Consider the following 26,476-nt stretch of genomic DNA (forward strand, 5'->3'; position numbering starts at 1 on the left):
TGGAGTGGTTGAAAAACAAGTTTTAATGACTCCAACCTAAGTGTATGTAAACTTCCGACTTCAACTGTACATTTATCTGAGGGTTTTGCCGAATTAATTTCTGGGGTAAATAAAATGTGTTGCAGCGAGATTGATTTATGTTTTTTTGCACCCATGTAATACTGCAATACAACCGCATAAACATACTATAGCATATAGCACTCACACATTCATTGGATACTTCTGAGCCGAGTAGTAGTTTTCACCATTGTCATCATGTGTCACTATTGAGTTCAAAAGTTTAAAATGAACACTAATAAAACAGCTATGTAGTGTGTTGTGGTGTGGATGCCCTTTTGTTGTTGTTGATGATGATTTTTTACATTGGGTACAATAAATATCCGGAGAATGAAGAGTGGACATATTGACCGGCATAAAGTCCTGCTGCCTGGTCAGATGGAAGCTGTATATGCACAGTGTCTCCTTGCTGTAAGGGGAGCACAGCACTCCCTGACGCCTGGTCCAGGATGCCCTTTTTGTACTCATCATATGTGTACATCACTGGCTCATTGTTCTTGACCAGTGCCACCCACACATTCGCTCCTTTGCAGTGGACGTGGTAAGCAAAGTAATAGATTCCCGGTATGGTACAGCTGAAGACGCCGGTTTGAGGGTTGTAGTCCTGATGGCCGTTGTACAGGAGCTTGTCGAAGACAACAGGGGAGCCTACGGGGGGAAAAGGATTGGTGAGCTGAGCCGTGAATGCTGGCATCTCCAGGCCGTTCCTGTCTCCTCCATTCTTTGGTTTCTTGTAACTGCCTTGTTTAAGACCATCCAGACCAGGACCCATCTCAGGAAGGATTTCACCAAGACCAGGGGGTTGGATGGGGGGTCCGGGTGGGCCAGGGGGACCAGGTTGTCCTGGTTGTCCAGGCTGACCAGGGGGTCCACCATTGCCAGGTTTCCCTTGGGGCCCTAAATGGCCTGGAACACCAGGTTTACCTACGCCGGGGTAGCCAGGTTTCCCTGGTGGACCAAGCTCGCCTTTTGGCCCGGGAAGACCGGGAGGACCAAGTGGTCCACCTGGACCAAAATTTCCTGGGATTCCCTTGGGTCCCTGGTGACCTTTTTCTCCGGGAATTCCACCTTCTCCCCTCGGACCGGGCATTCCAGGAGCTCCAGGGAGGCCAGGTAACCCTTTGTGGCCGTTATCCCCTTTCGGACCCAGTGGCCCTGGTATACCTCTCGGTCCTGGTTGGCCAACCCTCTCCAGGATACCCACCCTGTCCAGGAAGCCCTGAAGGCCCTGGCTCACCTTTAGGACCTGGCAGCCCCTTTGGCCCTCCATTGCCACCTTCCCCCTTTGGACCTGGGAAACCAAGACCCCCAGGTGGCCCAATGGGACCGGGCGGGCCGGGTGGCCCGTTGGGTCCAGGAAGGCCTTCCTGTCCTGGGAGACCTCCATGACCTTTGTCACCTTTCGGGCCTGGAGCTCCAGGCAAACCTCCATGTCCTTTGTCTCCTTTTGGTCCAGGATATCCTGGCTTTCCATAACCAGGTAGGCCTGGGCCCCCTGGCAAACCTGGTGGACCTGATTCCCCTTTTCCGCCTGGGAACCCTGGTTGTCCTGGCAAACCGTCTTGCCCGGGTTTGCCAATACCTGGTAGCCCAGGTGGTCCTGGTTCCCCTCCTTCCCCTGGTGGCCCAGCAAGTCCTCCTTCTCCAGGTGGGCCTGGTTTTCCTGCCCCCCCGGGCATTCCTGGTAGTCCATTCAGACCTGGTTTTCCAACCCCTGGCAGGCCCCCTTGACCAGGAGGCCCAGGTGGTCCACCAGGTCCTTTCAAACCTGGCAATCCTGGCAAGCCAATCCCTTTGTCTCCCTTGGGCCCAGGAAGACCAGGCAGTCCAGGTATGCCCTTGTGCCCAGGCTCTCCTCGAGTCCCAGGCTGCCCTGGCAGTCCCTGACCCCCTGGCTTCCCGATGCCTGGCAGGCCTGGTGGCCCTGGAAGACCTGGCCCCCCAGGCATCCCCATTGGTCCTACATCACCACCAGGACCAAAGTCGCCCTTCGGACCTGGCTGACCGCCTCCACCAGGTTTACCGGGCATTCCCGGCATTCCGGGTTTCCCTATCCCGGGATACCCTTGGGGACCAGGAGGGCCTGGTTTTCCATGGGGGCCGGGCATCCCTTGACCTGGCATCCCTGGAGGGCCCTGTGGTCCTGGGGGCCCCTGGGCTCCTGGTGGCCCCTCTGGACCAGGACCCTGTAGTCCCCTATCATCAGGTGGTGGGCCTCCAGGGCCTTTCCCATTACTGGGATATGTCTGACCTGTGGATGACAATATCAATTAGCATTTACAATGAATTACTGACTTGAGTTAGTGACTTGAGTATCTCATTGAGCACATAGGAACATGACCAATTAATATGCATGGACATTGGGGTAAGCCCAATGGACTTTCATCCGTAGATGATTGGCCAAATGATTTATCTTTGAAAATGAATGCCAAAAGCTGGCTTTAATGTCCCCCTTGGGCACAGGGTGCTGATAGTTGATGTTAAAAGCATGTTACATTTCCCAATTATCAAACATACATTCTTTGTTTCCTTGCTTGATTGTTGAAACTGTCAAAATACACATTTATGTGAAATCTCTTACACTCTTAGAAAAAAGGGTTATTCGGCTGTCCCCATAGGATAACCATTTTTGGTTCCAGGGAGAACTCTTTTTGGTTCCACGTAGAACCCTTTTGGGTTCCATGTAGAACCCTCTGTGGAAAGGGTCCTACATGGAACCCAAAAAGGTTCTAACTGGAACCAAAAGGATTCTACCTGGAACCAAAATGGGTTATTCAAAGGGTTCTCCTGTAGGGACAGCCGAAGAACCCTTTTAGGTTCTAGATAGCACCTTTTTTTTCTAAGAGTGTACCTGCAATATGCCATATTTCAAATCAAATCAAAGTCTATTGGTCGCATACACAGATTTGCAGGTGTTATAGCAGGTGCAGCGAAATGCTTATGTTACTAGCTCCAACAGTGCAGTAGAATGTCTCGCAAATATAATACAAATAATAAAAAATCTAAACAAGAAATCAAGAAATAACAGAACAAGTCCAATTAACAATCCAGGGGTAGATACAGTGCATTCGGAAAGTATTCAGACCCCTTGACTTTTTCCACATTTTGTTATATTATATTTTGTTATACAGCCTTTTTCAATCGATTGGACATAATTTGGAAAGGTACACACCTGTCTATATAAGGTTCCACAGTTGACAGTGCATGTCAGAGCAAAAACCAAGCCATGAGGTCGAAGGAATTGTCTGCAGAGCTCCGAGACAGGATTGTGTCGAGGCACAGATCTGGGGAAGGGTACCAAAACATTTCTGCAGCATTGAAGGTGCCCAAGAACACAGTGGCCTCCATCATTCTTAAATGGAAGAAGTTTGGAACCACCAAGACTCTTCCTAGAGCTGACCGCCCGGCCAAACTGAGCAATCAGGGGAGAAGGGCCTTGGTCAGGGAGGTGACCAAGAACCCGATGGTCACTCTGACAGAGCTCCAGAGTTACTCTGTGGAGATGGGAGAACCTTACAGAAGGACAACCATCTCTGCAGCACCCCACCAATTAGGCCTTTATGGTAGAGTGGCCAGACAGAAGCCACTCCTCAGTAAAAGGCACATGACAGCCTGCATGGAGTTTGCCAGAAGGCACCTAAAGACTCTCAGACCATGAGAAACAAGATTCTCTGGTCTGATGAAACCAAGATTGAACTCTTTGGCCTGAATGCCAAGCGTCACGTCTGGAGGAAACCTGGCACCATCCCTACGGTGAAGCATGGTGGTGGCAGCATCATGCTGTGGGGATGTTTTTCAGGGGCATGGAATGGGAGACTAGTCAGGATTGAGGGAAAGATGAGCAGAGCAAAGTACAGAGAGATCCTTGATGAAAACCTGCTCCAGAGCGCTCAGGACCTCAGACTGGTGCGAAGGTTTACCTTCCAACAGGACAACAACCCTAAGCACACAGCCAAGACAACGCAGGAGTGGCTTCGGGGCAAGTCTCAGAATGTCCTTGAGTGGCCCAGCCAGAGCCTGGACTTGAACACGATCGAATATCTCTGGAGAGACCTGAAAATAGCTGTGCAGCGACGCTCCCCATCCAACCTGACAGAGCTTGAGAGGATCTGCAGAGAAGAATGGGAGAAACTCCCCAAATACAGGTGTGCCAAGCTTGTAGCGTCATACTCGATGCTGTAACCGCTGCCAAAAGTGCTTCATCAAAGTACTGAGTAAAGGGTCTGAATACTTATGTAAATGTGATATTTAAGTTTTTAATTTTTAATACATTTGCAAACATTTCTAAAAACCAGTATTTGCTTTGTCATTATGTGGTATTGTGTGTGGATTGATTTTATCAATTTTATAATAAGGCTGTAATGTAAAAAAAATTGAAAAAGTCAAGGGGTCTGAATACTTTAGAATGAACATGTCAGAATCCAGAATATAAATACATGGTGTGTATAGACAGTATATCATTTGGAAGGGAAAATGGTATGTACAGTAGTAGCTATATTATGATGAGCTATGTGGAGAATACAGTATATTAACACACGGTGAGTGAACAACAGTATTATTTTATGTGTATTTTGCCTGCTTCACATGTGATTTGTAAAACATTTCAATGATTGCTTTTACAACCCATGTGCAGGATATTATTTCCTGTGGATGCTAGGAGAGATTACGTTTGCTTTGACGAAAGGAATTTTTTTCTTGGAAAAGCAGTTGAGGTGATTTGAATGTTACTAACATGTCAGTGAGTGGGTAATGGTTTCATGTCAGCAGTGCACCATGAACATGGATAGTCTGCCTCTGGTTGTACCAGACTGTCCATGTTCCCTTTCCCTTCAAACCCACATTGATGGCCATGGCCATGACCCAATTTAAAATCTAAATATTGTTAAAATATGCTATAATTAGAATTGTTTAGCCTACACAAAAAAGGTGCTATCTAGAACCTAAAAGGGTTATTTTGCTGTCCTCAAAGGAGAACCCTTTGAAGAACCCATTTTAGCTCCAAGTAGAACCCTTTTGGTTCCAGGTAGAACCCTTTCGAGTTCCATGTAGAACCCTTTCCACAGAGGGTTCTACATGCAACCCAAAACAGTTCTACCTGGAACCAAAAAGGGTTCTACCTGGAACCAAAAAGGGTTCTCCTCTGGGGACAGCCGAAGAACCCTTTTGGAACCCTTTTTTTTCTAAGCGTGTTCATCACATTTCTGTGAAGTAGACCACCTATTAAAATCTCACCTTTTCCCTTGCCCTTATTGGGTGGCATCTGTGGTTGTTCGTGCATCTGTGGAAGCATCTGTGGAAGTTCCTGCCCATACTGTGGCAGCACATATGGCATCTCTTTGCCATATGGCATATGTTGTGGCATTTCCTTCCCCAGGTACTGTTGCTGGGGCAGCCCGTCCCCGTTCCCGTTCCCATACCCGTTCCCTAGGGACATTTGAGGTATCTGTTGCATGGGCTGGTGCTGCTGGGGGAGGTGCTGCTGTGGGTGCTGCTGCTGCTTGTGCCCGTAATATGCCGCCCCACGGGCATGGTGGCATAGTACCAGACACAGCTGGAGCGCCACCACCAATAGATGAGAAGAGGGGAGGGGCTTGGCCATGTCCTATAGGAGGGAGAGAGGGCAGGTCAGCAGAATACATAAGCACATTAGCAGATGGGATTTTTAAGACCATAGAATGAGTTAAGCAGATGAGATTTTGAAGACCATAGAATGAGTTAAACAGAGGTGTTCTGACAGATATATTAGAGAAAATGTATGGCAGCAGGCCTAATGCAGTAAGGCAATAATTCCTCGCCGAAGTTTAACGGAATCATGAGAGCTAAGATTAGTGTGCTATTTACAATTTTGTAGTGAGGCCTCAGGATGCACACTATAACTATATGGCTATACACAGAGAGGGACTCCCAAATATTCTGATCACACTCTACTTTGAAACATTTTAAAAGCCATATTTCTGTGGAACAGATAATAAATAGTTCTGACAAGCTAAATTACATTGATTTGAGTTTGATACTGCCAGCATGGACAGCCAGGCCACTCCTCAAGGGCAGACATTTTTGGCTCTGAAACCATAACACTCTTATTCAGAGGTGGGGTTTTGAGTTACTGGGCGGGTAGGAAAAGAGAGAGCTCCTTGTTGTTGGTTCCTGCTCTAATGGAGAGATGTGTTTTGCATCATTGAGAAGCGAATGTGCAAAACTTCGACCTGAAACTAGTCCAACTCATTACTTCGGAGCTTCACTCAGCACAATTGTTACCGAGCCAGTGGGCCTAGCCCAGTGTAACGAGGGAAGAGGGGATTAATCATACGACTGTATTTCTATATTTTGAAAGTTATATATCTTGAAAACTCGATTGCTGACATGCAAAACATTTTGGGACTATATCAACAATGGACTAATGAAAGAAATACCAAAATATGAGTTTTAACACTGCAGTATGCTTGTTTGGGTTTTAAAGGCAACACTTGGTTCAAACAAGGGGGTAGAGTACATTTGGAGGGACACTGAGCTAGCTGTAAGATTACTGTTGATTAATGGAGGCTGCTGAGGGGAGGACGGCTCATAATAATGGCTGGAACAGAGCAAATGGAATGGCATCAAACACCTGGAAACCATGTGTTTGATGTATTTGATACCATTCCACTGATTCCGCTACAGACGTTACCATGAGCCCGTTCTCCACCAACCTCCTGTGTTGTTCATACATTATGACAAGTCTTATTCTCGACACCTAGACAAAACAACTGTGAACAGTGAGGAGTTAGAAGCAACATAGCAGTCTAAACATGACAAAGCCTTGACAGCACATCTATTCCCACTGGGCAAAAACTGGTTGAATCAACGTTGTTTCCACATCATTTCAACAAAATAAATAATGTGATGACGTTGAAGCAACATGGAAAACTGATTGGATTTGCAAAAATTCTTCAATGTAAGGAATTTTGTCGTTTTTTTACACACATTTTTACCTAAATCCAATGGCATGGTGACAGTGTTTGTTGATTTCATGTTGAATTCACGTTAATTGACAACTCAACCAAATGGAAATCAAAACTAGACGTTGAACTGACGTCTGTGCACAATGGGTTGTCAGTACATGCTAAGTACATGCAGTACAAAACTGACATGGCATTTAAGTGACTTCATCAGACCAAAGGAAAAGCAATGACTAAATGGACAATTGGTATGTGTTGTTCTTGTAAACATCAACATGACCTCAGACTACCATACCACCTGAATCAAGTCATTTATGGTTTGACTTGGCAAAAATATCTCTGCTTTCACTAACCATTTAATGCACTGTTTGTCTACCCAGTAACCATATGTATGCGCTCAACACTGGATAAAATGACCTCACTCTGTCCAAGTCAAGGTTGTGAATCTCTATGCTTTCATAACAATCAGTCTGGCCAGGCTGTGAACAGGAGAGAACAGCAGTGAATCCATATATAGCCCACAAGCCAGATGTATTATGTCTCAGAAAACAAGCGGGAAGCAGGGGAACAGGATAACATTTGGTTTAATGCTCAGCCAAAATGAATTGCCCTGAAAAGCTTAAATGCTGACTTTTCATCAAGTCTTAGTTGTGACAGACTTTGCTTAGAAACAGAAGGTCGGCACATAGGACCTAGTCAAAGCCACGGAACACTTAGACTTCAGGGTTTTCCCGATTTCACTAATGTCACCAGTCCTGTTGATCAAACATCTTTAGAATGTTTACTGGTAGAAAAGAGATAGAAGAAATAGCAACATTCTGGAATAGAATTAAGCATCATTTCTCATTCACAACCACTGTAGGAGCATACCAGGGACAGCTTGTTGATGGAAGTGATTTATCCCATGAGTCAGTGCAAAATAAGAAAAGCACATAAACACCAAATCACTCCACACTGTTCCTTAACTCTGCCAACTACCAAGCTGTGAAAGCACCATAACACACATCCAGACCTTCGCGCCTTTACTATGACGTCTGGGAAATGAACACATTACCATGTCATTAGACTGAAGGGCGCTACCCACATAAAAAAAGACTACAGTTTACTATAGAATACTACTGTACTTATTATAGATTTCTGTAGAAAACTGTAGTATGCTGTAGAATACTATTTCTATTTCTATTTATTATGGACCCCCATTAGTTCCTGCCAAGGCAGCAGCTACTCTTCCTGGGGTCCAGCAAAATTAAGGCAGATACAATTTTAAAAACATTACAATACAACCACAACAGATTTCACAACACATTAAGTGTGTGCCCTCAGGCCCCTACTCTACTACCACATATCTACAACACAAAATCCATGTGTACGTGTGTGTATAGTGCGTATGTTATCATGTGTTCATATGCATGTGTCTGTGCCTGTGTTTGTGTTGCTTCACAGTCCCCGCTTTTCCATAAGGTGTATTTTTATCTGTTTTTTAAAATCTAATTTTACTGCTTGCATGAGTTACTTGATGTGGAATAGAGTTCCATGTATTCATGGCTCTATGTAGTCCTGTGCACCTCCCATATTCTGTTCTGGACTTGGGGACTGAAGAGACCTCTGGTGGCATGTCTTGTGAGGTATGCATGGGTGTCTGAGCTGTGTGCCAGTAGTTCAAACAGACAGCTCGGTGAAAGCAATCTCTCCTCCACTTTGAGCCAGGAGAGATTGACATGCATATTATTAATGTTAGCTCTCTGTTTACATCTAAGGGCCAACCGTGCTGCCCTGTTCTGAGCCAATTGCAATTTTCTTAAGTCCCTCTTTGTGGCACCTGACCAGACGACTGAACAGTAGTCCAGGTGTGACAAAACTAGGGCCTGAAGGACCTGCCTTGTTGATAGTGCTGTTAAGAATGCAGAGCAGCGCTGTTTTATGGACAGACTTCTCCCCATCTTAGCTACTGTTGTATCAATACACACTGTAGTATCCCTCGATCATGTGAAGTACTTAGTATAGAATTTTGTAGTATACTGTAGAATACTATAGTAAATACTACAGTGTTATCCGCAACAACAAAAAAACGGTAGTAAATACTATAGAAATGTCTGCAAAAACACTCCCCCCCAAAAAAACTATAGTAAATACCACAGTATTTAATTTGCATATACCCTGCACATTCCCCTCCCCCAAATCCCAATTTGTGCCAGCCATAAGTGAGAAACCTACATGCCAAGTATAGACCATATTGTGTTCCCTATGGCTATTGAAAAGAGCAGAAGCTCTGAACTACCTGTTCAGATCCCAGTCCTACCTCCCTACCAACCTACCTACCTACCTACCTACCTACCTACCTACCTACCTACCTACCTACCTACCTACCTACCTACAGTGAGGGAAAAAAGTATTTGATCCCCTGCTGATTTTGTACGTTTGCCCACTAACAAAGACATGATCAGTCTATAATTTTAATGGTAGGTTTATTTGAACAGTGAGAGACAGAATAACAACAACAAAATCCAGAAAAACGCATGTACAAATTTTTATAAATTGATTTGCATTTTAATGAGGGAAATAAGTATTTGACCCCCTCTCAATCAGAAAGTTTATAACAGCAATAAGGCACCTCGGGGGTTTGTGGTAAATGGCCAATACACCATGGCTAAAGGTTGTATTCAGGCACTCCGCGTTGCATCGTACTTAAGAACAGCCCTTACAGTAGCAGTGGTGTATTGGCCATATACCACACCCCCTCTGGCCTTATTGCTTAAGTATACTACAGTCTGCAAAAACACTACAGTAATTACAATAATCTATACGACTCTTTTCTTTTTTACTATAGTAAACTGTAAATACTACAGTATACTTCAGTCCACAAAAACACTACAGTGAATACTACAATAAAGTCCACAAAAACACTACAGTGAATACTACAGTATTCCTACCATGGTATACACTATAGTATTTGTTCATGTGGGTAGGCTGTTGGAGCCACACAAATTAGATGGCTGCCGCCAGTGTTACACAGTCCCCCCGCTTACTGTTAATGTAATGTCAACGTTGTGTCATCTAACATGGGCTCAGCCAGCAGACTACTTTTCGTTATAATTTCAGCTGCAAATTCTTTGTGTATACTGTAAGCACTGGATGTGTAGACACATGAATATGGTTGATATAATCACTCTATTATAGACTGCGAAGGCCAGACTGGGAATATGCATAGAGTAATTTCACACATACAGTATTAATGGATAACATTTGTAGGCCTATAGTGCAACTCACCACATCCATAACCTATTGCATTGTGGGGAAGTGTGCTGTAGACTGGTTACTTTTTAAACTAATCCTTTGATGGAAATTCTTCTGATTCCCTCTGCTAATTTAGCTTAGGTGTTTATAGCAACATCAGCCATTTGTTAAAGAGTTTGGAATTCGTTTTTGACAGCAGAGCTGGATGGATTCTCCTCGCCAGAATAGAAGTCATTAGGTTGATGAGTTACACATGAGAAATCATGGGAATCAAGCCTCTATTATTCCCACCACCAATATTAAAATAATACAATTACAATAAACACATATGAGAAGCATCAAGCAGCTTTGCCGAATGTCAGTGTAGACCAGACCAGAGACTGTGAGGAAGAAAGGCCTGTAATATTCACTCTGTTGATTCTCAGAGCAACAACATGAGTGGAGCTATGCCCATTCCCTTCATTCCATGCAATACCCACTATCCACTGTAATTACACTATGCTGTGTAAATAGAAAAACTGATCTGCACAGCAAAAATAGAAAACAGTGTGGATTACCCTTACAGAAAAAATCACATGATTTCACATGAAATTCCACATAAGATCACATGACAAGGTGTGTTTTTGTAACGCTTCACATGTGATCACGTGAAATTCAGGGTCCAGTTGGGTGTGGTATATGCAACCTCTATGGTCACTCACCTGCACACCTCTTTAACTTGTTTTTATCTGCACTGGGTCTTTCACTTGTCATTTTTGTCAGAATAAACCAAACTAAAACACTCTGGTTCTGGGTTGCAGCATGATCTCACAAATACAAGCTGTCTGACATGTCCTCCTCTCTCTTTCTGCTCTGTCTGCCATGGGCATGTTTACAAAATGATGATGGAAAGTTCAACTGTGTGTGTGTGTGTGTGTGTGTGTAATATGTTTGGTTATGTGTGTATTTATTCCTCGTGTCACTATTTCCATTTCTTATAAAATTGTTTCTCTTTATCATTGTTTGAAAAGGACCCGTAAGTAAGCATTTCACTGCTTGTCTACACCTGTTGTTCACGAAGCATGTGACAAATCAATTTAGATTCTGACCACAAGAGTGCGCTAAACCCAATCATTTCACTCTCTACACATTACAGTAGTGGAGAAGATACCACTGATACATACAGTGGGGAAAAAAAGTATTTAGTCAGCCACCAATTGTGCAAGTTCTCCCACTTAAAAAGATGAGAGAGGCCTGTAATTTTCATTATAGGTACACGTCAACTATGACAGACAAATTGAGATTTTTTTTCCAGAAAATCACATTGTAGGATTTTTAATGAATTTATTTGCAAATTATGGTGGAAAATAAGTATTTGGTCACCTACAAACAAGCAAGATTTCTGGCTCTCACAGACCTGTAACTTCTTCTTTAAGAGCCTCCTCTGTCCTCCACTCGTTACCTGTATTAATGGCACCTGTTTGAACTTGTTATCAGTATAAAAGACACCTGTCAACAACCTCAAACAGTCACACTCCAAACTCCACTATGGCCAAGACCAAAGAGCTGTCAAAGGACACCAGAAACAAAATTGTAGACCTGCACCAGGCTGGGAAGACTGAATCTGCAATAGGTAAGCAGCTTGGTTTGAAGAAATCAACTGTGGGAGCAATTATTAGGAAATGGAAGACGGGGTCGGCAGGTAGCTTAGTGGGTAAGAGCGTTGTGCCAGTAACCGAAAGGTCGCTGGTTCTAATCCCCGAGCCGACTAGGTGAAAAATCTGTCGATGTGCCCTTAAGCAAGGCACTTAACCCTAATTGCTCCTGTAAGTCGCTCTGGATAAGAGCGTCTGCTAAATGACTAAAATGTAAATGTAATACAAGACCACTGATAATCTCCCTCGATCTGGGGCTCCACGCAAGATCTCACCCCGTGGGGTCAAAATGATCACAAGAACGGTGAGCAAAAATCCCAGAACCACACGGGGGGACCTAGTGAATGACCTGCAGAGAGCTGGGACCAAAGTAACAAAGCCTACCATCAGTAACACACTACGCCGCCAGGGACTGAAATCCTGCAGTGCCAGACGTGTCCCCCTGCTTAAGCCAGTACATGTCCAGGCCTGTCTGAAGTTTGCTAGAGTGCATTTGGATGATCCAGAAGAGGATTGGGAGAATGTCATATGGTCAGATGAAACCAAAATAGAACTTTTTGGTAAAAACTCAACTCGTCGTGTTTGGAGGACAAAGAATGCTGAGTTGCATCCAAAGAACACCATACCTACTGTGAAGCATGGGGGTGGAAACATCATGCTTTGGGGCTGTTTTTCTGCAAAGGGACCAGGACGACTGATCCGTGTAAAGGAAAGAATGAATGGGGCCATGTATCGTGAGATTTTGAGTGAAAACCTCCTTCCATCAGCAAGGGCATTGAAGATGAAACGTGGCTGGGTCTTTCAGCATGACAATGATCCCAAACACACCGCCCGGGCAACGAAGGAGTGGCTTCATAAGAAGCATTTCAAGGTCCTGGAGTGGCCTAGCCAGTCTCCAGATCTCAACCCCATAGAAAATCTTTGGAGGGAGTTGAAAGTCCGTGTTGCCCAGTGACAGCCCCAAAACATCACTGCTCTAGAGGAGATCTGCATGGAGGAATGGGCCAAAATACCAGCAACAGTGTGTGAAAACCTTGTGAAGACTTACAGAAAACATTTGACCTGTGTCATTGCCAACAAAGGGTATATAACAAAGTATTGAGAAACTTTTGTTATTGACCAAATACTTATTTTCCACCATAATTTGCAAATAAATTCATTAAAAATCCTACAATGTGATCTTCAGGATTATTTTTTCTCATTTTGTCTGTCATAGTTGACGTGTACCTATGATGAAAAGTACAGGCCTCTCTCATCTTTTTAAGTGGGAGAACTTGCACAATTGGTGGCTGACTAAATACTTTTTTTCCCCACTGTATACCACACCCTTTAACTAACATCCTACTTTCACCACTAGGGGCAGAAATCAGTACAGCACTTAACAGACGCTATGAAGACATCGTTATAAAACCGCATTTGTACCTTGTGTTACAGCAAGTTGTGATTCTGGTGGATTGAGAATTTGTTTTTATTTACATGTAAAAAGAAATTGCGGCCAACAAGCGAGCGCGCGCACACAGTACACAACACACCCTCGCTTCCGTCGAAGGCCAAACACAAACGCCCTCCACATCCTGGACGTGTGTACATTCCTCCTTTCCTCACTCTTTTCTTTTCCCTCAGTCACATCCTTCCCTCCTTCCTCTCTCCGTCGGCCCGTCGCTGAGTACGGAAGAGAGAGTCACGTTTCCACACAGACAGCACATGCTGCTAAATGGGAGATGATTAGAGACGGGAACCTAGGCCGTGACTGTGTGTGTGTGTGTGTGTGTGTGTGTGTTTGTGTGTGTGTGTGGACCAAGGCTGTGTTTCACCACCGCACTACGCTTGGCCGCACTAATCCTTTATACATGGACCACGTCTAAGGAGATTTGTACAACGCTGCCAAGTGATCGGTGCAATAGTAAATGTAAGGCGTGAATGTAGGTACGCATCCATCACGGTAGTCTTTACTGTTCTTTCAGCCGCGCTGAGCGGTGAGATCAAAGCATTGACTAGTGGCATTTCAATCAGTGACGCTACTCCCTCTGAGACCTTGAAGTAGTTCTTTCCCTTGCTCTGCAAGGACCGCAGCTTTTGTGGAGCGCTAGATAACGATGCTTCGAGGGTGACTGTTGTCGATGTGTGCAGAGGGTCCATGATTCAAACCCAGGTAGGGGCGAGGAGAGGGACGGAAGCAAAACTGTTACATTTGTGTAGATGTTGTTGCCATCAACATCATGCTATAGGTGTGAGGAGAAAGCATCTCTCACTCCCTCCCTCTGTCTGTTTCTCTCTCTGTCTGTCTGTCTCTTTTTCTATTGAACAATTATGCAAAACACGACCGCAATGGATCTACAGCCGCACGTACATTTCCTTCCTCCATGACCTGCTAACCACACCTCTTGACCTGACAAACAAAATAGCATGCTCCTCTTACCCTTAGTGTCTCCTCTCCTCAAACCGAAGGGGCTGTCACGGCGACGACCTAACCTCTCGTTCTGTCCTTTGGCCCGCAGGTCTCACTGTACTTCCCTTCTGTGTTTGGTTTTGTTGGGGTTGGGGGTTGCCCGAGGCATGAGACTGCTCGGGACTCTGGCCACAGGTCCGGTGCGGTGCAGTGCAGTCCAGGGCCCTGCAACACAGCGATGATGAATGAGAGATCCTGGAGCACCATGACTTTTCTCAGAGTTTTAACACTGAGCTGCCATCTCCATTTCACTGCCCCGCTCCAACTTGGCCGTCATACAGTACTGTACTGTAGTAGAGGTGTTATCACTCTGGACAGTAGTAGAGGTGGTATCACTCTGGACAGTAGTAGAGGTGGTATCACTCTGGACAGTAGTAGAGGTGTTATCACTCTGTACAGTAGTAGAGGTGGTATCACTCTGTACAGTAGTAGAGGTGTTATCACTCTGTACAGTAGTAGAGGTGTTATCACTCTGGACAGTAGTAGAGGTGGTATCACTCTGGACAGTAGTAGAGGTGTTATCACTCTGGACAGTAGCAGAGGTGTTATCACTCTGGACAGTAGTAGAGGTGTTATCACTATGGACAGTAGTACAGGTGTTATCACTATGGACAGTAGTAGAGGTGGTATCACTCTGGACAGTAGTAGAGGTGGTATCACTCTGGACAGTAGTAGAGGTGGTATCACTCTGGACAGTAGTAGAGGTGGTATCACTCTGGACAGTAGTAGAGGTGGTATCACTCTGGACAGTAGTAGATGTGTTATCACTCTGGACAGTAGCAGAGGTGTTATCACTCTTTACAGTGGTAGAAGTGTTATCACTATTTACAGTAGTAGATGTGTTATCACTCTTTACAGTAGTAGATGTGTTATCAGTCTTTACAGTAGTAGAGGTGTTATCACTCTTTACGGTAGTAGAGGTGTATTCACTATGGACAGTAGTAGAGGTGTTATCAGTCTTTACAGTAGTAGAGGTGTTATCACTCTGGACAGTAGTAGAGGTGTTATCACTCTGGACAGTAGTAGAGGTGTTATCGCTCTTCACAGTGGTAGAGGTGTTATCACTATGGACAGTAGTAGAGGTGTTATCAGTCTTTACAGTAGTAGAGGTGTTATCACTCTGGACAGTAGTAGAGGTGTTATCACTCTGGACAGTAGTAGAGGTGTTATCACTCTGGACAGTAGTAGAGGTGTTATCGCTCTTCACAGTGGTAGAGGTGTTATCACTATTTACAGTAGTAGATGTGTTATCGCTCTTTACAGTGGTAGAGGTGTTATCACTATTTACAGTAGTAGAGGTGTTATCACTATGGACAGTAGTAGAGGTGTTATCGCTCTTTACAGTGGTAGAGGTGTTATCACTATTTACAGTAGTAGATGTGTTATCACTATTTACAGTAGTAGATGTGTTATCAGTCTTTACAATAGTAGAGGTGTTATCACTCTTTACAGTAGTATAGGTGTTATTGCTATTTACAGTAGTAGAGGTGTTATCAGTCTTTACAGTAGCAGAGGTGTTATCACTCTGGACAGTAGTAGAGGTGTTATCACTATAGACAGTAGCAGAGGTGTTATCACTATGGACAGTAGTAGAGGTGTTATCACTATGGACAGTAGTAGAGGTGTTATCACTATTTACAGTAGTAGAGGTGTTATCACTATTTACAGTAATAGAGGTGTTATCACTATTTACAGTAGTAGATGTGTTATCAGTCTTTACAATAGTAGAGGTGTTATCACTCTGTTATAAAAATATGTTCTGAATTTTTTACATAGAAATCAACTGTACTAGTTGTTAAGGCTCTGGTCTTGACCCATCTTGTTTACTGTCCGGTAACATGGTCAGGTGCCGCAAAGAAATATATATCAAAGCTGCAGCTGGCTCAAAACAGAGCAGCACGCCTTGCCCTTAACGACACATACAGAACTAACATCAACAACATGCATGCCAGTCTTTCCTGGTTGAGGGTTGATGAGAGATTAACTGCTTCTCTTCTAGTTTTCATGAGAAATATTACTGCGATGAAAATTCCAGATTGTCTGCATAATCAAATAACATTCAGCTCAGACACCCATACATAACCCACAAGGCATGCCACCAGGCATCTGTTCACAGTCCCCTAGTCCAAAACGAATTCACGGCAACGCACTGTATTATACAGAGCCATGATCGCATGGAACTCCCTTCCATCGTCAATTACTCAAGCAAACAGCAAAATGACAGTATCTTTAAAAAATGGATTAAAAAACATATCATGGAACTGCGGGGACTATGAGGGGACACACTCACAAACACACACATGATTTTTGTTGTTGTATCGTTTGTGTATCGCTGTATTCTAAATGTGTGTGACTGTCCTTGTCTATCCGTGTATCAGGGTTCTGTAACTTGTCATGTTTTGTGTATTTTGAGGACCACAGGAAGAGTAGCTGCTGCTTCTGCAAAAGCTAATGGGGATCCAAATAAACAAATGCACCCAATATTTTACACACAGAACGTTTTTAAAGGACCAAAGAGTATGGTCTGCTTTGTGTTTTCATTTTTGCAATAGAAAAAATATTGTGATACTGGTATCATCCCGGCCCAAATATACACTACCAGTCAAAGGTTTGGACACACCTACTCATTCAAGGGTTTTTACATTTTAGTCATTTAGCAGACGCTCTTATCCAGAGCCACTTACAGTTAGTGAGTGCATACATTTTTCATATTGGCCCCCCATGGGAAACGAACCCACAACCCTGGCGTTGCAAGCGCCATGCTCTACCAACAGAGCTACAGGGGACTTTTTCTTTATTTGTACTCTTTTTTACATTGTAGAATAATAGTGAAGAAACTATGAAATAACACATATGGAATCATGTAGTAATCAAAAAAGTGTTAAACAAATCAAATTTATATTTTATATTTGAGATTCTTCAAATAGCCACCCTTTGCCTTGATGACAGCTTTGCACACTCTTGGCATTCTCTCAACCAGCTTCACCTGGAATGCTTTTCCAACATCATGGTACGCCTCCAAGGACGTGTCAATCTGCCTCCCTGCTGAGAGCAAACAGACCAAAACACACCATATTTCATTTCCAACACCTGTCCTACCAACACCCGTAGTCCGTTTAACAATACTGTGCTTTAAATACTCCCCCTGTGGATAGTGAGGGCCAGACACCCAGAGTTAAAGGGAGCCGGGGTACGAGGGTTCACAGCTGGCAGTCACAGCCGGGGTACGAGGGTTCACAGCTGCTGTTTTCCAGTCTCCACACAGCCCACTCACACATCAACCAATCAGGCAACAGTGTTAGATATTCCAAGGGATTCTAGACGGACCAATGGGTAGAGGGCTGTGGGAGTCGTCTTCTGCTCCTCAATTTGGCCGAGGAGAGAGAACGACGGGCCCCGCTAGGGACTCGATGTCCGGCACACAGCAGATTCAGAATCCAACAACTGAGCCGGGTGCAAGCTCTCAGCTGCAAAAGCAACCTGTTTCCTCCCCACTCCCTGCCCTATTTATTTATCAGATTCACATGGCTGCAATAGAATTCTCACGTTGTTCTCTGGGGCTTGCTATTAGAATAACAAAAGTCGGTCAAACGTCTTTATATTCTTTCAACGGGCTGCCAAAACGTATTTCTCTGGCCCCTTTGTCAATACCTAGACCAGGGCTCTCCAACCCTGTTCCTGGAGAGCAACCCTCCTGTAGGTTTTCTACCTCCAGGAACAGGGTTGGAGAGCCCTGACTTAGACACTAACCTGTGATTTTTAGTGTGGTGCAAAACAACAATCATAATGCAACAAAGGATGTTTCCATTCTACCACAGGATATCTGTTTCCTATCACCTTTGCCAACACTTCCAACTGCAGCAGTGTCTGCTTGGTCCCGAGCCACAACACTTTTATCGCCCCAACTCGGGGGTTTGAAAATAATCACATTTCCATTTCTCCTCTGTATTTCCCTGACTGCTTCCAGATGGTAACTTTAATTCTCAATAAACAGAAGGGGATCGTGAGGAAAAGCATGTTGAATACCAACCATGCTGTTGAGCACAGATATGTGCTTCTTTAATAGTCTGTAGTCAGGTCTGGCATCAGTGTTTCAATGGCACCCCTTGGCCTAATATGCCTTCGCTATGTAAACATGCACCGGTTGTATCCTGTGCGCGTGGCGAATAAAGTTTGAAACTTGAAACATATTCAACACACTGTATATGACGCATATCACTAAAAGACTGGCAATGGAGACAAGCTAAGCTGGAACAGACACACAGTCAAACGGTTAGTGGGTTAAACATATTCTATGGAACAGAGATGGAGGGAGGGAAAAGGAGGGAAGGATTTTCCTTTTTACCACGTTTGGCAGGTATAGGCTTTACTTGATGCCGTTTTGCTTGCGTCAGTTCCAGAAATCAAGCCTGCACAGTTTAAGTTAATTTTCCAATAATGACTGGAGCAGAATCAGTGGAATGGTATCAAATATATCACACACATGGTTTCCAGGTGTTTGATACCATTCAATTTGCTCCATTCCGGCCATTATTATGAGCCGTTCTCCCCTCAGCAGCCTCCACTGACACACACAGAGATACACACACACAAACACACCAAGATCACATATTCATTCTACAAGAGCTCTCTCTCTCTCTCTGTAAGTCTCTCCCTCTCTCTCTCTGTGTGGTTCATAAACACCCACGATAATGAGTAGAGTGTTAAACAGAAGAAAAGCGTCTGAATGGGCTCTGTATCAGCAGCAGCATCGGCTAGTGCTATCCGGGATCCTTGGGACGTCCCTACCTTAAACCCTAAACCCTAACCTTAACCTTTACCCTAACCTTAACCATAACCCTTACCTAACACTAACCCTTACCTTAACCGTTTCACATTTCAAGTTCAATGGGGTGACGTCAGAGTTGGGGCGTCCAAAAGTATCCCGTTTAGACTTTTTCCCAGCAGCATTCTGGAGTTTCAAAGGGAAAGGCACACCACTGGTTCCACACTACACGCAGGAATGTCTGATCAGCTGACAGAGCCGAGCGGGAGCCAAGCACACATCTGGGGACTGTAAAACCCATCGGGACCTAAGCCTCTCTCTCCCTCTAGTCTTCATCTCATCTGTGTATTCAGGAGCTTGGAACACTACTCCACACTTCACCCAGGTGACCTGGTCTAGTGGTGAAGACCCTTGGGGAGCAGAGACAGAGAGGGAGGGAGGGAGGGAGGAAGGAAGGGAGAGAGGGAGTGAGGAAGAAAGAGAGAGAGAGGGAGAGAAAAAGAGAGCGAGAGAGAGAGAAGGAGAGTGAGACACAGCGACAGCAAGAGCGAGACAGCCCAAGAAAGAGAAGTAGAGAGAGAGAAAGAAAGAGGGAGGGAGAGAAAGAAAGAAAGAAAGAAAGAAAGAGAGCAAGACCTGTTAACTCCATCAGACAACTGTATGAGGATGAGGTGGCCGTGAGGTCTCCTGTCCCACTCTGACAGCAGCTGCCTGGGGAGCAGCAGAGGAACCAACTCACTCCTGATCCTTTGTCTTTCTCTCACTTTAACTTTGTTTAGCTCTCCTCTCCTCCTCCTCTCCTTTCCGTTCCTCCCTCCTTCTCCTCTCCTCTCCCCCGTCCTCTTCTCTTCTCTCCCCTCCTCCCTCCTTCTCTCCCCTCCTATGCTCTCCTCTCCTCTCCTCTCCTCTCCCCTCCCCTCCTCTCCTCTCCTCTCCTCTCCTCTCCTCTCCTCTCCTCTCCTCTCCTCTCCTCTCCTCTCCTCCCCTCTCCTCTCCTCTGCCCCTCTCCCCTCCTCTCCTCTCCTCTCCTCCTTCCCTCCCCCCCTCCTCTCCTCTCCTCCTCTCCTCTCCTCTCCTCTCCTCTCTCCTCCTCTCCTCTCCCTGTATGTGCTGTTCATCTGGCCTTGTCCGATGTGATTTATCCCATCACAAACACTACTCCACTCCCAGCTCCCAGCAGCCTAAATACCTGCCCTGCAAAGGTCAGCGCCTCTGCCAACTCTCCCGTTGTCCTGCCCATGTTACGAGCTGATCTGTGTGTGTGTGCCTGGCCTTTAACAGCATTCCTTCACACATAGACGCTCTCTTTGCCAAGCAGGGCTACAGGAGTCACCCTGAGTTATTTGGTCGTAGTTCTCGGCCTCCAGAGGGGGGAAACCAACGGTGATCACAGTGATCTCAGCAGTACACAGTTCACAAAGCAAGGATGAATAGGACGTCGTAATGGATGTCAGGGTCAACGAGGGGTCAATGAGGGGTCAAGAGGGTCACAAACAAGCTGACCTGAAGAAGAGAGGCTGACTTTCTGTTGGGAAGGCTTTGGTATCTTCCCAATACTTGATGATCTCAGACTAAGACTATTTCCTTTTGTTAACACTGGGAACTGTGAGTTGTCGCATATTTTATGCCATACATTTGTGGAGAGGAACGATTTTTTTGGTAAGCTTGAGCTCTATTGAACGTTTGAAACGCTCCAGGAATTGAACTCCTAATCTAATTTACAATAAAGTTAATATATTCTAATCCCTACTGCATCTGATCGGAAGACTCACTAAACACAAATACTGCGTTTTGAAATTAGTGTTAGTGTGCCCGTCTGTCTGTAAATAAAAAATAAAAATAAAAAACTGTGTCATCTGGTTTGCTTAATATAAGGAATTTGATGTATAGCATTTACTTTTTTAGTATGACGATTGAAGAGTGGTACTCAGTGATGTGTTGTGTTCGATTTGCCCCAAAGATAACGCTTTGTATTCAGGACACAAAGTTAATTTCTTTGTCACATTTTTTGCAGTTTTACTTTAGTGCCTTATTGCAAACAGGATGCATGTTTTGGAATATTTTTATTTTGTACAGGCTTCATTCTTTTCACTCTGTCATTTATGTTAGTATTGTGGAGTAACTATAATGTTGTTGATCCATCCTCAGTTTTCTCCTATCACAGCCATTAAACTCTTTTAATTCACCATTGGCCTCATGGTGAAATCCCTGAGCGGTTTCCTTCCTCTCCGGCAACTGTGTTAGGAAGGACGCCTGTATCTTTGTAGTGACTAGATGTGTTGATACACCATCCAAAGTGTAATTAATAACTTCACCATGCTCAAAGGGATATTCAATGTTTGCATTTTTTTTTTTTACAGAGATAAGGTAGTCATTCAAAATCATGTTAAACACTATTATTGCACACAGAGTGAGTCCATGCACTTGTTAAGCACATTTTTACTCCTGAACTTATTTAGGCTTGCCATAACAAAGGGGTTGAATACTTATTGACTCAAGACATTTCAGCTTTTCATTTGTAATTAATCTGTAAAAAAAAGTAAAAAAACTTTGACATTGTAGGATATTGTGTGTAGGCCAGTGACACAACATCTCAATCTTCAGGCTGTAACACAACAAAATGTGGAAAAAGTCAAGGGGTGTGAATACTTTCTGAAGGCACTGTAATTAAATGCACTATGAATACATCAATTCAGTGGGTGTTATATCCTGATGAGCTACTAAAGAACCAGATACAGCAGCTGTAGTGAAATGGAACAGGGCTTCTCTGCTCCCGGCAGTAGGGCTGATCTGCTAGGGATAGAGTGCTACTGTCCCGTATACGGTAATGTGCTCAAATCACAGCCACTGCAGCTGTGTGATCCCAGGGCACATTCCCCTAAACCCTATAAACACTTCTTATTCAACGGCATTAGCAGAGAGAAGGAGAGAGAGAGGCCTACTAATTTATGCACTAGAGCAGTCACACAAAATTATGTCCAATAGGTTGACACTAATTGCCTAAACTATACAGGTTTAAATCTCATTTCATTATGGGATTTGTTTGTTAACATTTTTAATTTTCCTCCCCAATAATCACAGTGACCCTTTATAATACACAGTCACTTGACAGTCGCAGGTGAGGGTTGATGTGCAATATTTCGATTTTATATGTGTTTATGTGTTTTACAACTCAAATGTATCAAGTCCAACAGCAATATGTGCAATGAATTGTATGTGTGATGTCCTGACCTCTGTTTTGAAACATGTCTGTATGTCCTGCCTGTTGTTTTTAAATGTCTGATGTATGTATTAAATGACTTAAATGTAAATGTAAAATGTATGTTGTCCTTTTGTATATAATGTTGTCATGGTTACAGCATTATGTTCACCTGCCCCCGGGACTATGGATGGAAATGAGCTGTTAGCTAAATCTGTCCAAATAAACTTCATAAATAAAATAAATAAATGACATCACCAGGTGTGATTTATTTAAAACTAGCAAAGAACACAGTTATAACCATGTCAGAGACTCAATCTCCACTTTTCGTTGTCGAGTCAAAGCTCTGTGAGAGCTCAATAGAGGGTGCTGCCAACTAACTACACCCCAAATCACCTCTTCACCCTGGACAAAGCAAGGGTATCACCCTTAACTCACACAACATATACAACATGTCCAAGCTTAGAAGTTGAATTCCAAAGGATTTCATCCATCCCTCCCTGGGATAGCTGAGTGGCCTAACACAGACCACACTGGGTACTGTGGTTCCACACCTTCAGGGGGAGAGTGGCCCTCTGGGCGGGGTAGAGCCACAACCTGCTGCCCAGGCCTTTTTTTGGCCTCTCTCTCAGGCTGCACAGCACACCCAGGAATGGTCCCACAATGAACCTCAGACAACATAAAAAACCTGCTGCTGTATCTGAACCCTGTATAGGAAGAGAGAGAGGAAGAGAGGGGAGAAAGAGAGAGAGGAAGAGAGGGGGGAAAGAGAGAGAGAGGAAGAGAGGGGGAAAGAGAGAGAGGAAGAGAGGGGAGAAAGAGAGAGAGGAAGAGGGGGGGAAAGAGAGAGAGAGGAAGAGAGGGGGAAAGAGAGAGAGGAAGAGAGGGGAGAAAGAGAGAGAGGAAGAGAGAGGGGAAAGAGAGAGAGAGGAAGAGAGGAAGAGAGGGGAAAGAGAGAGGAAGAGAGGAGAGAAAGAGAGAGAGGAAGAGGGAGGGGAAAGAGAGAGAGGAAGAGAGGAGGGAAAGAGAGAGAGGAAGAGAGGGGGAAGAGAGAGAGGAAGAGAGGGGGAAAGAGAGAGAGGAAGAGAGGAGGGAAAGAGAGAGAGGAAGAGGGGGCGGGGAGAGGAAGAGATGGGGGGAAGAGAGAGAGGAAGAGAGGGGGAAGAGAGAGAGGAAGAGAGGGGGGAAAGAGAGAGAGGAAGAGCGGGCGGGGAGAGGAAGAGAGGGGGGAAAGAGAGAGAGGAAGAGAGGGGGGAAAGAGAGAGAGGAAGAGGGAGGGGAAAGAGAGAGAGGAAGAGAGGAGGGAAAGAGAGAGATGAAGAGGGAGGCGAAAGAGAGAGAGGAAGAGAGGGGAAAGAGAGAGAGGAAGAGAGGGGAAAGAGAGAGAGGAAGAGAGGGGGGGAGAGAGGAAGATGGAATACAGTTGCCCCCAGGGCCCAGCCTCAGATCTATGGGCCAGGAAGTGAAGGTAAAACTAGGATGCTGATTGGGGCATTAGGGAACCCATTATGAAGCCCAGAGCCATATAGTCATGTCTAAAGGACACAGGGCCTACTGACTTTACAAGGACAGGCCATCAGGCTGCACATATCCTGACTCCTGTAGGTATGTTTTCAATGGGTCTATCTGTGTTCAACAGCCTCTCTCTCTCTCTCGCTCTCTCGAATGATATGAATGTGAATAATATGAATAATATTTGAATGTTAAGCAAAGGATTTAGCACATTACCATCGTAATACATGATCTTGTATTATCTAACAAGACTGGGAGTAAAGCTACTGTGTCAGTTTTCTCTTAGCATTAACACCTCTGACATTCTAAGCCCTGGATTTATACTGAACAGACTGTCTCTTTCAGATGTCCTTTTCTCTTTGGAAAAGGAAGTGCATCATCATCACAAGATTTAGGATTATTCCTTTTTCAGTGAATCTCTCAGTGAAGAAGGTTACCAAAGTCCCAATGACTACTGAACATTTATTGTTGCTCCTATCCCCTCCTCATTTTAACCACATAGCCTTCAGAACAACCCAGATACGTGCAAAGAATCTCGCTCCGTTCCCCCGACAACCCGTGCCAGAACACACAAACTCACCGGAGGAGAAAAATGCAGACATTGAAAGCACCAAATAGTCAGGTGGTACCAAGCCTAGAGAGTGAGAATACACTCCTGATAAACATCCAGTTCACAAAAAATCATCCAAATCATAATAATAATATCAGCCATATTAATCCTGACAGACCAGACCTTGCTCCAGTAAACCTATAGGATGTCCTTACCTTGCTCAGTGTGTGTCTGTTGAGAGGAACTATCAGAAGTGTGATACAGACCTCTGAACAGAAGTAAACAGCATGGACTAGGCTTTTATGTGCAGGTGGGTGGAGCTACTGGGGAGGAGTACCCCTCAGTGAAGGTGGGCAGAGGGAGAGGAGAGATAGTCCTCTGGATAGAGAGTGAGAGAGGGAGAGAGAAAGAAGAGAGGGGGAGAGAGAGAAGAGAGGGGGAGAGAGAGAAGAGAGGGAGACAGAGAGGGGAGAGGTATTCTCCTGAGTAGTAGGGAGAGAGAGTCAGAGAGAGGGAGAGGGGAGAGAGAAGAGAGGTGGAGAGAGACAGTCCAAGAGAGAGAGAGAGAAGAGAGGTGGAGAGAGACAGTCCAAGAGAGGGAGAGAGAAGAGAGGTGGATAGAGAGAAGAGAGCTGGAGAGAGGGAGGGAGAAGAGAGGTGGAGAGAGAGAGAGAGGAGAGGTGGAGAGAGAGGGGAGAGAGGGAGAGAGAAGAGAGGTGGAGAGAGAGAGAGAGAGGTGGAGAGAGAGAGAGAGAGAGAGAGAGGTGGAGAGAGAGAGAGAGAGAGAGAGAGAGAGAGAGAGAGAGAGAGAGAGAGAGAGAGAGAGAGAGAGAGAGAGAGAGAGAGAGCAAGAGAGAGAAGAGAGGTGTATAGAGAAACATGGCAGGTCATTCAAAGGAAATAAATCCAACCTCTCTCTTACACTAACATTACTCCTGCCATGTCATCATAGCAACAACACCAAACCACCTGTAAGGAGCTTCTCCTTGATTCTCATTTGATTTCATCTGTTAAACCCATTCTTTGGCGTGATGATTTCCTACGGATAGAAGCTTGGTTTAGTGGAGCGGTGGTGTTTAGGTGAAGTATGTCTCTTCAATAGAAGTGTTGCCCTCTGGAGATCTGAGAGCTATATCTCCTAGTATCTGTCCACTGGGCCGGTTGCTGATCTCTAGCACAGTACAACTCAGTGGTGCATCTGCTGCAGAGCTTCAAATCAAAAGGACACAACGAGTGAACAGCTGGTTCAGATTTGATGCAGTATTGAAAATATGTTTTTGTTTGTGTTGTAATGTTGCCGTTTGCCATGTCCTCCCCGCGCCATTCCTGTTTATCTAGAAAACATTATCATAACCACCGCCGATTTTATTGTCAACTGCATCCGCTGTAGGCCCTCCTCATTAAAGTCATTTCTAATTCAAGTGCTGCTTCACTCTCTCTCTCCCTCTCTCTCTCTCAGACACACAGTCTTGTGCCCACACACACACAAAATATCAACCTTTTTCTGGCCACTTTTTGGCCATATTTTTCTACTGCCCCACCTGTCTCACATTATGGTGTCTAGCAGGAAACATTCACCGTATTTCTATTGATCTATTATACACTGTATTATCTTACATATCAAGGAAAAACATTGAACAGCCACCAGTTGAATGGAAACTTTGACATCATACCTGCCCAGACTTCCTATTTAACCTGCATGTGTTTACATCTCAAGGCCAAAATGTTATTATGTCAGAAATGTGGTATGCATGCTCCATTATATCTCTGCTTCCTGTTGTTTGATCAACTTCCTTTAATCTGGCCAGTTGGCAGTTAATGGAGATGACTAATATGTCAACTGAGCTCACTCCCATACTACAGGAGCCATTGAGTCCAACTATCCAAACATGATGTGAACATTTGTACATGGTAACCACAATATCAGATATACCACAGTATGTTGATCTGTGTGTCTATCATTTAGTTTGACTGTGATTAAATCCTCAGTGATTAGTTCTTACAGATTCGCAGCTGTGCCAGTGAGAGCAGCAGAGAGACAGAGAGAGACGAGAGAGAGAGAGAGAGAGAGAGAGACAGAGAGAGAGAGAGAGAGAGAGAGAGAGAGAGAGAGAGAGAGAGAGAGAGAGAGAGAGAGA

General features: G+C 44.6%; 1 protein-coding gene across 1 annotated transcript; it reads right to left on the reverse strand.

Moving 5' to 3' along the window:
- Window positions 1-24,592, reverse strand: LOC121547843 (collagen alpha-1(VIII) chain). The gene is given in 4 exon segments (XM_041859275.2): window positions 1-1,243; window positions 1,245-2,308; window positions 5,290-5,659; window positions 24,554-24,592. Coding segments are annotated over 3 exon segments (2,316 nt in total). The 5' UTR covers window positions 5,657-5,659; window positions 24,554-24,592; the 3' UTR covers window positions 1-358.
- Between the last annotated feature and the right edge of the window lie 1,884 nt (window positions 24,593-26,476).

The sequence above is a fragment of the Coregonus clupeaformis genome, unplaced genomic scaffold (assembly GCF_020615455.1).
Source record: "Coregonus clupeaformis isolate EN_2021a unplaced genomic scaffold, ASM2061545v1 scaf2378, whole genome shotgun sequence".
In the NCBI taxonomy this organism is placed as follows: Eukaryota; Metazoa; Chordata; class Actinopteri; order Salmoniformes; family Salmonidae; genus Coregonus; species Coregonus clupeaformis.